The sequence below is a fragment of the Octopus bimaculoides genome, chromosome 10 (assembly GCF_001194135.2).
Source record: "Octopus bimaculoides isolate UCB-OBI-ISO-001 chromosome 10, ASM119413v2, whole genome shotgun sequence".
Taxonomy (NCBI): Eukaryota; Metazoa; Mollusca; class Cephalopoda; order Octopoda; family Octopodidae; genus Octopus; species Octopus bimaculoides.
In genome coordinates this window covers 70697305-70709299 of record NC_068990.1, presented here as the reverse complement: position 1 = coordinate 70709299, position 11995 = coordinate 70697305, and the positions used below count along the sequence as shown (strand labels likewise).

Below are 11995 nucleotides of genomic sequence, written 5' to 3'. Positions count from 1 at the left end.
ATATATATATATATATATATATAATACTTCCATAAATTCTCTCCTGGTGACCCCATACACTTGTTGGCTTCCGGTATGCGGAGTTCTCGACTGGTAGCACTTGCATGTGCAAGTTGTTTGCAAGACATATTTCTATGTTATGTTGTGGGTGTATGTATTTATTTGGTCAGTTCTGGAGAGTAAACAGACTTGAACTCAGATTGTCAATTATACAGAATAGGCTAACATTTTATCACTGACCTAGTTAAATACAACCTATTCTGGTTGAACCATGTTACCCCGTCTTGGCTTTCTACCTCTGATTTATATTTCTGTACGTGGAATCATATTCAACATTGATAACTTTTTTAAATGACTTTTAACATATTTAGCCTTGCAGTAAAATGGTCAAGTTACAAGCTAAATCCTATATTTTGTTCATTTATAAGATTGACATCATCCTAAAGAGTCCAAGCTCTATTGGTCTCTCTAGCTAGAAGTGTAGCTTGTCTTGAAGTTTGTGACTTAAGACTACAAGCTTTATTTCTACCAATTGCTAAATGTTGACTGAAAAACAATAAGCATGACATCACATGCTGTCGAGAGGTAGGCCCCGAAACGGTGCGCATTCTCTCCTGGTGACCCCATACACTTGTTGGCTTCCGGTATGCGGAGTTCTCGACTGGTAGCACTTGCATGTGCAAGTTGTTTGCAAGACATATTTCTACCAGCTGCTAAATGTAGACTGAAAAACAATAAGCATGACATCACAGCTTGTCATGATGTAGTCTTCTAACTTGACAGTTCTTGTGAAACCATCCTATCCATGTTGCCAGCTTGGAAAGTGGACATTAAATGATGATACGGAATCTTATTTGATATATAAAACTGTTCTGAACATATTTACTATATTGTTGTATGGCTAAATATCTTTGAAACATGCCTTAGATTGAACATTGAACTGAGTTCCACTAACAAATGTTTAATAATCTTACAGTACATGGTTTTATATAAGATTTATTATTTTTGGTTTGTTGTGCTAACAATTAGTGTACAGAAGACATAACCAGATCACTTAAATCTGTAGCAGTTGAGGAGTTATTCATTTTCTTATCAAGTTTATGTTTCTCAGAAGAAAACTGAATTTATTTATAATGATGATATGAATGATGGTAATTAATCTGATTATTAAATATTGATTGACTGAAAATAGTTGTAATGCCATTGAAATAAGACCATTTCATTTCATTTCAGTGTCGGAAGGAGAGTTGTCTCGGTCCTTTCAGACAGGTCGACGTTCCAAGCTACCAGTTCCAAAACCCGATACAGGTGATGTTAGTCTGTGGAATCTTCTATGCAAAAATATCGGAAAGGATCTTACAAAGATTTCTATGCCTGTCACTTTAAATGAACCATTGAGTTCTTTACAAGTAAGTGTTAATGATAATTTAAAATGTATACATACATACAGCAAAATTAAATGTTTAACTTATGTCTATCTCCACTATACACAGGGACATCGGTAGTTACTGCACAGAGGGTGTTGTCAATATTAAATTAAGGTTAGGCTAGTTTTCTCTACAAATACACCACAAGATGGAAATTTCGCTTTTTGTTACTGTTATATAAGACAATCCTCAATTTTGGTGTGATTTTTGGGCTCTAAAAGGTCGTTTTATACACCGAAATATACGGTAGTTAAAACTTTAAATACATGTTGTCTAAATGTATTGATCTACCAATTTGCATTGGTTGTACTTTGGTATATATAAAAGAAACCAGTACTAGAATGGATGTTTCCTGCCACTTAAATGTATATTCATATATAGTTATATTTTCAAAAAATCTATTTAGCTGTCTCACACAGCTCTGATTCTCAATGACTCTCCCTTGCCTTTTGGCAATCCCTCTCCCATACTAACAAATCAATCAACATTTTATAATAATTTCACTTATTACAGGCACGGGTTGTATCGTTAAGAAGTTCACAGCTACATAGGCAAGTGTCTTTTACCACAGCATTGAGTTGACCACTAACTTGGTAGACATAAAGTGTATGGAAACCTTGCAAAGAGACTAACTTTGTTTTGTTTTTTTTTATCTGTGACTCAAGTTTAACACTATTCTCTGGCCCTTGGGTTCCTTCACTGAAGTCCAGTCAGACTAGATCTCTGGTATGAAGATAATTTACTTCCTCTTACCATTTCAGAAGCCTTAAGTCATGGGTCTAAGCCTTCCTTCTGTAACCATATCACAAAAATATCTTTAATCTATTTGCTGTGATATTAGAATAAATACCAATACATACATATTTATGTTAGAATCATTTAATTTCATAATGGTCTGGGTACAAACTCAAATTAAGAGTGGAGGGTTGATCCTTATCTCTTGATGGATTGCAAATAGGTTTGATTACAACTATATTAATTTTTGGTTTGATTGCAACTATACTTAATATTTGGTTTGGACTGGCTACAAATATCCTAACATTTATTTATGTATTTGTTTCAGCGATTATGTGAAGAATTGGAGTATAGTGAGTTGCTGGATAAGGCCTCTGAATTTGATGATCCTCTAGAACGAATGGCAAGTGGTTAATATTATCAAAAAATAAAGAATATTACAATTCTAAAATTGTGAAACAATATTTAAAGTGTCACTACTTAATAACAACTGTTACTTTTGTAGTTTAAAAATTATCTCAAATTTGTAACTCTGTTTCATAGTTATGAAATATGGGTGTAAAAATTTATCAATAAAGCATCAAGTCTTTAATGTATTTGGTCAAAAGTATCACTTTAAGGAATAAATTTATGTAAAATTAAGCAATTTCTCTTTTTGTTAAAATAAAAAGGAAAAGTCTACAAATATTGTTTGATAAAACGATTTAATAATTTTTCAATAAATATATTAGAAATTGTTATATATATTTTCTTTTGTTTATTATCCAGATTTATTTAGCAGCATTTGCTGTCAGTTGCTATGCAAGCTCAGCACATCGTGCTGGTCACAAACCATTTAATCCAATCCTTGGAGAGACATATGAATGTATTCGAGAAGATAAAGGATGGCGTTTTATTTCTGAACAGGTTAACTCATTTCACTTACATTCTCATTGCTTTATTGAAAGTTCAGTCTTAATTTTACAAATTCAGATCTAAATGAGATCTGTCGAATGCCCTAGCTTCTGATCATAACTTTATGTTGTGTGTACATTTTTCAGAACTCATTTTCCAAAGCATAAGTCAACAAAGTATCCTGTCAAATGCTGAGTCTATTTAACATTCTCATCTCAGCTGCAACACTCCTTTAGTTAAACTGATATAATATGAATCATAAAGAGAGTAAAGCTATGTTAACTTTTATGGTATTAAAAGTCGATGACAGTAGTAGCTAACAACTCATATCATTTGTAACACTATTATCTCTGTAGCACATCAAAGCAGAATCAGTATACAAACTATAATGTTATAAACCTATTTATTCCTACACTGTAAAGTAAGTAGTGTTCTGTTGATCTCTTATAGGTAAATATCAGCTGACATCTTACTAAACTGATCACCCAACTCAATTGTTTTCTTTGCATTAATTTATCTTTAAACCAAAATAACAAAGAAAAAGAAAAACAATTATAGAAGAAAGTAAATGCTTGTTAAATGTTTAATTAGTAAACTAAATGAAATACAGAATAATCAACAGTTGTTTGGTGAGATAATAGTGTTGTATTTATTTATTTTACTCTGTCTATTTGTGTAAGGGGTAAGGCATTGGCCTTACCCCTTCTCTTGTCTTTATATAATTTCACTTGAAGTACCTCTATATTGTATCATTCATTTACCTCAGAGAAAATTCAATAGAGTACAAGAAATGTCAAAGATAACATCAACCCCTCTACTACAAGGCATTAATCTATGTCACTTAAAACATTCAGTTTTGCTCAATGTTTTTTGGTATTTCAATATAATCTTTTACTAGTTTTAGTCATTGGATTGCTGGCACATTACCTTCAATCTTATCGACCGTGGGACACATTTAATGAGTCTCTATTTTAATAAACCTGCTAAGTTATGGGGCATAAAAGGACACAACATATACAACATCACCAGGTTTTAGACTAGGTTTTAACATAAACACACACATATGTATAAGCAATTGACATCTCAACTGCTCTATCTATCACATTCCACTTACAAGGGGTGGTCATACCATGACTAAAATATACTTGCTCAAGGTGGTACCTGGTGGGATCTTAACCTCATAGCCATGCTTGCACCTTTCAATATATTGCACTTAGAGACGATTAGAAATATTTGAAGATGCTAATAAGTCTGCCTTGATACAAAGAAATCATGAACAATTAGACTGAGATAATTTTGGGTTGGGGAAAAAATATTTCAAAATTGATATGAAATATTTACATTAATAATTATTTGAACTAATTTCAGGTTAGTCACCATCCTCCAGTATCGGCTTGTCACTGTGATTCTAGAAATTTTATATTTTGGCAAGGTGAGTTAATAGAATTTTTTTCATTCGTAATAATATTCTAAATTGTTTGACATTTGTTTTCAGTATGACTGAATGTAGAATTTAATATTGAAAGACCATATCTTCAAATATAAAATTTAGTGAATTATTTTTACAAACCATCTATAGTGATGTCAGGGTTACCATTTTATAGCAGTAATGTCGATTAAATAACACACTATAATTTAATGAGTATGAGAAAAAGAGGGGTCACCATCTTGTATGTAACAACAAGAAAATAGAAATTTGCAAGACATTTGTGATAAGTCATAACATATTTATTACTGGAGAGAATGTGTTAACATATAAGGTTAATTGAAAGAAAAGCTTGTAGCATTACATGAATATATTCTGTTTGCAATCACATGTCTCCAAGTAAGTGAGGCGAACGTGCACATGAGCTGGTGTGTAAATGCAGTGGCTTGACCCAATGCATGTTGAAGAATCAACAGGCACTGAATGGCACGAATTTAGAAATTCCTTCCTTTATATAAGGGATGAACCGGAAGCCCCTGACTTCTACATAAACCGGAAGCTTCCAGAATGTTCAAGAACTTTCTAGAAGCTTGAGGGAGATTATTCTCATTAAATCCCTTTTCCGTTTTGCTTCGTGACTTGACTGTCAGGGTTCACTACACATCTCTTATTATCTCCCATTAAAAATGGCTGGAACACTTGCATTGAAATTTGCAAAAATGTTAAATTTTTTTTTTTTTCTTTGTTTTATATTGGTATGGTATAAAAAAAGAATTTCATGAGCAATATAAAAAGGAAGCTATTCTACAGAAGATTGCTAATTGCAACATAGTTTGTATATTCTTAAGTATCATCAAAGTTTCTTAAATACTAATTAATTTTTAAAATTCTTTAAACTTGTTTATCTTTATTTATATATCTATGCATGTATGTATACACACACACACACACACACACACACACACACACACACACACACACACACACACACACATGTATATCATTATTCTATCATTTGCATTTGTTCATTTTTCTTTTCAGATGTGCGAATAAGAACAAGATTCTGGGGAAAATCAATGGAAATACAACCTATTGGAAATGTGAATGTGTTTCTACCAAAGTAAGAACATTTTTGATTCTTTGTCTTAAAAAATGAAAGGTTTTAGAAATGGCAGGAGGTGATATTGTACACTATATATATTTATTTGAGTTACATATTCAATCTTTTGCTTTATGTTTGTTTTCCCATGTGAGCATGGTTGGATGGATACATATTATTGATGTGTTGTTTTTACAGTCAAATGCTCTTCCAGCTCCTAAGCTTTGACTGTGCACTTGTCTTTGAAATTGCAGAGATACCCAGTGATTTAGCAAATTTACATGTTAAGTAAAAATGTAAAGATACATACTCACATATATGCACATCCACATATATACATATAACCAGCTTCCACACAGTTTCCATCTACGAAATTCATTCAGATGACATTGGTCAACCTGGGGCTATAATGGAAAAGACTTGCCTAAGGTATCATGCAATGGGATTGAACCCCAGACCATATTGTTGTGTTGTGAACTTTTTAACCAATTGGCCACATATGCACTATTTGACTTGGCTAAAAATATTGACAAATAAATACAAGGTGGTATCAAAAAGTTTCTGGACTAGTTCTGCAGCAAGCCAGCAGACGGCAGCACATGGTTGCATATACAGTGAGAGCTAACAGTGACCTTCATGAGGCAGTGTATTGAGTGATTTCACAAGTTGTGAAATTTGTGTTTTTGTGATCATGTGTATGCTGTAGTCTGTGATTTTGTATGGACAGGAATAAAAAGACAATGTGAAATTTTGAGTTGTTGCAGAGACATTGAGCATTCTTTGGCAATCTTATAACAGTGAAGCAATGGGTCATATGCAATGTTTTGAATGGCGCAAGCACTTCATATGCAGAAGAAAGTCCCTGGAAGATGATGAGCAATCGGGAAGACCTGCCATGAGTGTCACCCTGGAAATGTGGAGAAAATGCATCAGCTTGTGCATGAGGATTGTTGGAGGGCAATCGATGACTTTGCTGATGTTGTTGGTCTGTCGTATGGGACTGTGCAGGCAATCCTAAGGTCCGAATTGAACATGCGGTGTGTCTCTGCCAAGGTGTCCCCTACCTGCTGACCACTGAACAGAAAGAACATTGCATTGAAGTCTGTCAAGATCTCCATCAACATGCCACTGATGACCCATCCTTCATGTTGAGGATCATCGCCAGTGATGAGAGTTGGGTCTATGGGTAAAAACGCTGAGATGAAGCAGCAGTCATCACAATGGAAGAGCCCTTCATCTCCACAACCAAAGAAAGCATGACAGAGCTGCAGCTCAATCAAGAGCACGCTCATTATTCTTTTCAACATACGTGGTATTGTACATTGAGAATTTGGCCCCCCGGGGCCAGACCGTCAATCGAGAGTTCTACTGCTACATTTTGAAGCATTTGAGGAACGACATTTGGCAAAAGTGACCAGATCTGTGAAGTGTGAAGAATTGGATCCTTCATCACGACAAAGCACCCTGTCACCAAGCTCTTCTTGTGAGTTTCTCACCAAAAACAACATGATATCGCTTCCACACCCATCCCATTTGCCAGATTTAGCACCTGCAGACTTCCATCTCTTACCCAAGATGAAAATGCAGCTCAAAGGTTGCTATTTTAAAGCTGTTGTCAAGATCAATAGTGAAATGCAGGTTCTTGAGTCAGTTACAGACAATGACTTCCAGGCCAGATTCCAAAATTGACAGAACGCTGGGACCAGTTTATTGTTGCACAAGGTGACTTTTTCAAAGGAGATGATGTTAAACCTTAGGTAAATAAGTTAATTTTCATTAAACATAACTAGTCTGGGGACTTTTTGATACCATCTCATTTAATGAAAAAGTTAAGGTTAAGTTTAACACTGATGTCTTCGAGTTGTCATGTTCCATTCATTCTTATTTTTGATAGACTCATTTTCTGAGTTCATTCTAACTTGGAAATGTTAACTTTCTGTGTTTTAATAAAAATATAAATCAATATACTGCGAAAGTTTGAACTCTGAAATAAAAATTTAATTCTTAAAGGATGAAAATAATAAAAGTAGTCAAAACTGAAGTGTTACTGATATTTTTATAATCAACACAGTGTCAAAAAAAATGAGCCGTGCAATTAATAATGACATTCAAATGTATAACAGTATTTGACAGTGGTTGCTGATTATTAAAGGATATACACATATAAATAAATAGACACATGCATGCAAGCATCCATCCATCCATCAATCCATCCATGCATACAAGCATGCATGTTCCTGCATAGCTGTGTGACACCTTGGGCAAGTGTCTTCTACCATAGCCCTAAGCCAACCAATGTCCTAGGGATGAATTTGGTAGCTGAAATAGAGATACTTTGCTTGAATAACAGGTAATGGTTAGCATCAGAAAGGGCATCTAATTATAAAATAAATGTTCCACTCACATATTCACCTAACCCATCCTGGCATGGAAAAATGGATGTAAAAACAAATGAAAAATTATATGTATGTATGTATGTATCTGTGGGTTTGTTTATATTTGCTTTCTTCAAAAATCATAATGAGTGGTGTTAATGTCACTTCTATTGTCAACAAGTCATCCACTCATTTTTCCCTTTTGAAAATGTGTGAAATAAGAGATCCCTTATTTGGAAAATAGATGAGTACTAGTTACAGAAAGAGTATTTGGCTGTTAAACACAGTCAAAGTAACATATTTTCCATGCTAGCATAAAAAAAAAACAGACATAAAATGAAAATTTGATTGAATGAAGGATTTATTATATAGATTGGCACTAATTTATTGTATATCATATGGATGGCATCTTTGTGTGATATTGTACATTTACATAATGATTCTCTCATGACTATTTTAGCATGTAGTACTGTGAAGTCTATGCTTTGCTGAGGAAGTCTGATAATATTAAAATGTCTCCCATACTTACAAGACTAATTAGAACAAAGATAGTTATTGATTAATATTCACTTTCCTCTACTTAGTTTTGATTCTCACTCATGCCAACATGGAAAGGGAATGTTAAATGATAATGATATTTTGGTATATGAATTGTTTAGAAAACTCCCCAAAAGTTACTGACTTTTGCTACCCAAAGTAATTGAGGAAATGTGTAAATTTTAAGTGATGTTAGTGGAAAACATTTGGAGAATGAGAGCCATTATCAACAATACTATTGTATGTAGGACTGCATTGGATAATGTAATTTAAAATAATATTATGTCTGTACAACAGATAAGACTGTCAAAGCTGGAATGTTTTAGTGATAGGTTTGCTGAATCAGGGCTGACCTGGAGTTAAACAATAACATAGATAATGATTTCTTTACACAGGCAGATGTAAACTAGCATGATTTGTGGTATGGTAATAGCACAACTGTATATTAGTTATTGTTTAGCTCCAGGTCAGCAGCCCTGGTGAGCAGGCCCATAATCAAAGGTATCCCCACTGTGACAATTCAGACATCTTCCTCTTAAGATAGCTGGGTGTGAAATGCAGGACATCTGGCTGAGTCAAATGACTATTCAGAGTCTTTGGTTCAATGTCTGTAGTATATTAGTGTCAGTGGTTACAAATAGATACAAGGGGAGATTACTATGTATAGAATTACAATGAAATTGGTTCCTTGTGAAAATGTTTTGTGATACTAGAAAGACATGAGCTCATTAGATTGTTTAAATTTAAGCAAATTAGAAAGGAGAGAATTTGATAGAAAGTTAATTTTTTTTACCTTCTGACATTTTTTAGATTTGTTTAACTCCTGTTAAATGGCTCAGTTAAAGATAATAAACAATATTATCACATTGGCTCAAAATCCACCAAATCGCAAAAGTGTATAATCCATTGAATTATTGTTTGTACTCACCTGTATCTTATGTTATTAGCCCCTAGAAGTATAAACTATAATATATATAGGGGACAAGCTACTATGTTCCACAGTGAATATTTACCTTAATTAATAATATGCTTATTTCAATAAATTCCTATTTCTCATATTACTTGTAGAATACCTCTTTCCGTTCTCAGAGACAGCTGGGCTGTCAAGAATAATTAAATATTAAATATACATATTTTATCTTTGTTAATTGTAGATATAATGACCATTATCAGTGGAATAAGGTTACAACATGTGTGCATAACCTACTTGGTGGCCAACGATGGGTTGACCAATATGGAGAAATGCACATGAGGAATGGAGATATTTCCTGCAAAATTACTTTTACAAAGGTATGTATACATTTTCATTTCAGATACATTTCACACACACACACACACACACACACACACACACTAATAATAATAATAATAATAACAATAATAATAATAATAATAATAATAATAATAATAATAATAATAATAATAATCTTTTCTACTCTAGACACAAGGCCCGAAATTTTTTTTGGGGGGGGGGTCAGTCAATTAGATCGACCCTAGTATGCAACTGGTACTTAATTTATCGACCCAGAAAGGATGAAAGGCAAAGTCAACCTCGGCAGAATTTGAACTCAGAACGTAAAAACAGGAAAGATCACCAAGCATTTTGCCTGATGTGCTAATGATTCTACCAGCATGCTGCCTTAATAATAATAATGAGAATTAATTAGCATAAGTTTGAAGAATTGGAAAGTAGATCTCTACTCAGGTAACACAGTCTTAGGGAAAGTTAACATCAAGAGAGGAATTTTCCAAGGCAACTCATTATTCCCTTTAATATTTCTCTTATGTTTAATCCCTCTCAGTTTAGTATTAAGGAAGGCAATGGCAGGGTATCAGCTCAGAAATAGTAAAGGGAAAAATTAACCATTTGCTCTATATGAATGATCTGAAGCTATTTAGCAAGAATAAAAAAGAGATAGATTCCTTAATACAAATTGTAAGACTCTTCAGCAAAGATATAGGCATGGAATTTGGCATAGATAAGTGTGCAATATTAGTCATGAGAAGGGGACAGGTAGTCAACAGTGAAGGTATCCAATTACCAGATGGCCAGACATTAAAGTCACTGAAAGGAGGAGAGAGTTGTAAGTATCTAGGAGTATTAGAATCTGACAGAGTACTAACTATATAAATGAAAATGAAAATTGAGAAAGAGTACATTAGAAGGGTGAGGAAGCTAATGAAGTCAAAGCTAAATTGGTCCGAATCTAGTGAAGGCTGCAAATACTTGGACAATATCATTACTTAGATACTCAGCAAATTGGACAAAATCTGAATTAGCAAATCTAGACTGAAGAACAAGGAAGGTATTCAATATGCACTACGAATCTCCTCTCTTTCACTCCATCTCTGCCCTTCCTCTTTGCCACTTTGCCTCTCACTTCAACTGTACTTCCTCTGCTTAGCAAGTTTTATTTCTCTCTTTTTTACCTCTTCCTTTGAAGTAAGTGTGACACACACCACAGGTATGTACGTAAAAAAATAAAAATTAGCATATTAATATTTAGGATTAAGATCGTATGGGATTTTGCAATCCAGTGTGATTCAGTGATTGATGCTCAGAGACCAGGTATTGTTGTAGTTGATAAAATTATGGCGATAAATACCCAATAAGAACATGATGCGATTCATAATTAATACAAAAATTCAAAATTTGAACTGGAATATCCTGTGTTCCTTTCCATCACATTTACACAAAACTTTTTGACTGAGTTTTGTCTTTCCTACTCTCTCTTCTTTCATTTTTTTTTTTCTTTTGCCTTGTTACCAGTTCTGTAAAAGCAAAAACTGTGTCTGAAAAGGAATGCAAGATATTTCATTTCTAGTTTTGAATTTCTGTATTTCTGCATTTTTTTCGCTTTAAACTCAAGGAAGACAGACATGCTGTCAAAATATTGTTCAATTCAATAAACTGAGTCAATCTCTATTTATTACAAAGTATATCATACTCTTCTTCATCTTTTTCTTATAATAATAATAATAATAATAATAATAATAATAATAATAATAATAATAATAATAATAATTTTAGCACAAGGCCTGCAAGTTTGGGGGAGGAGGGTAAGTTGATTTTATCGACTTTCCCCTTTTATTCCCAGAATTCAACTGGTACTTATTTTATTTACCTTGAAAGGATAAAGGCAAAGTCAACCCTGGCAGAATTTGAATGCAGAATGTAAAGTCAGAAGAAATGCCACTAAGAATTTTGTCTAGCCCAATAATGTTTCTGCCACTTCACTGCCTTAATAATAATAATAATAATAATAATAATAATAATAATAATAATAGTAGTAATAATAATAATAATAATAATAATAATAATAATAATAATAATAATAATAGTCACAGAAAACGAGAAAGCAACCATACTCTGGGATATGCCAATACACACAGATAGAAAAGTTAAGGCCAATAGAGCAGATATAGTTGTCAAAGATCATGAAGGAAAAAAATGCTTTCTAATTGATGTATCAATACCAGCAGATGACAACGTTTCCCTAAA

General features: G+C 33.3%; 1 protein-coding gene across 10 annotated transcripts in view; it reads left to right on the top strand.

Annotated features, from left to right (window-relative positions):
• LOC106882425 (oxysterol-binding protein-related protein 6) overlaps positions 1-11995 on the top strand; it is a 280467-nt gene that overhangs the window by 262841 nt on the left and 5631 nt on the right. For all 10 annotated transcript variants that reach the window (XM_052971289.1, XM_052971288.1, XM_052971285.1 and 7 more), the window contains 6 exons: positions 1234-1409; positions 2491-2565; positions 2931-3068; positions 4425-4488; positions 5524-5602; positions 9648-9783. In XM_052971289.1, coding sequence (XP_052827249.1) covers positions 1234-1409; positions 2491-2565; positions 2931-3068; positions 4425-4488; positions 5524-5602; positions 9648-9783 — 668 coding nt within the window. The remainder of the gene's footprint in view (positions 1-1233; positions 1410-2490; positions 2566-2930; positions 3069-4424; positions 4489-5523; positions 5603-9647; positions 9784-11995) is intronic.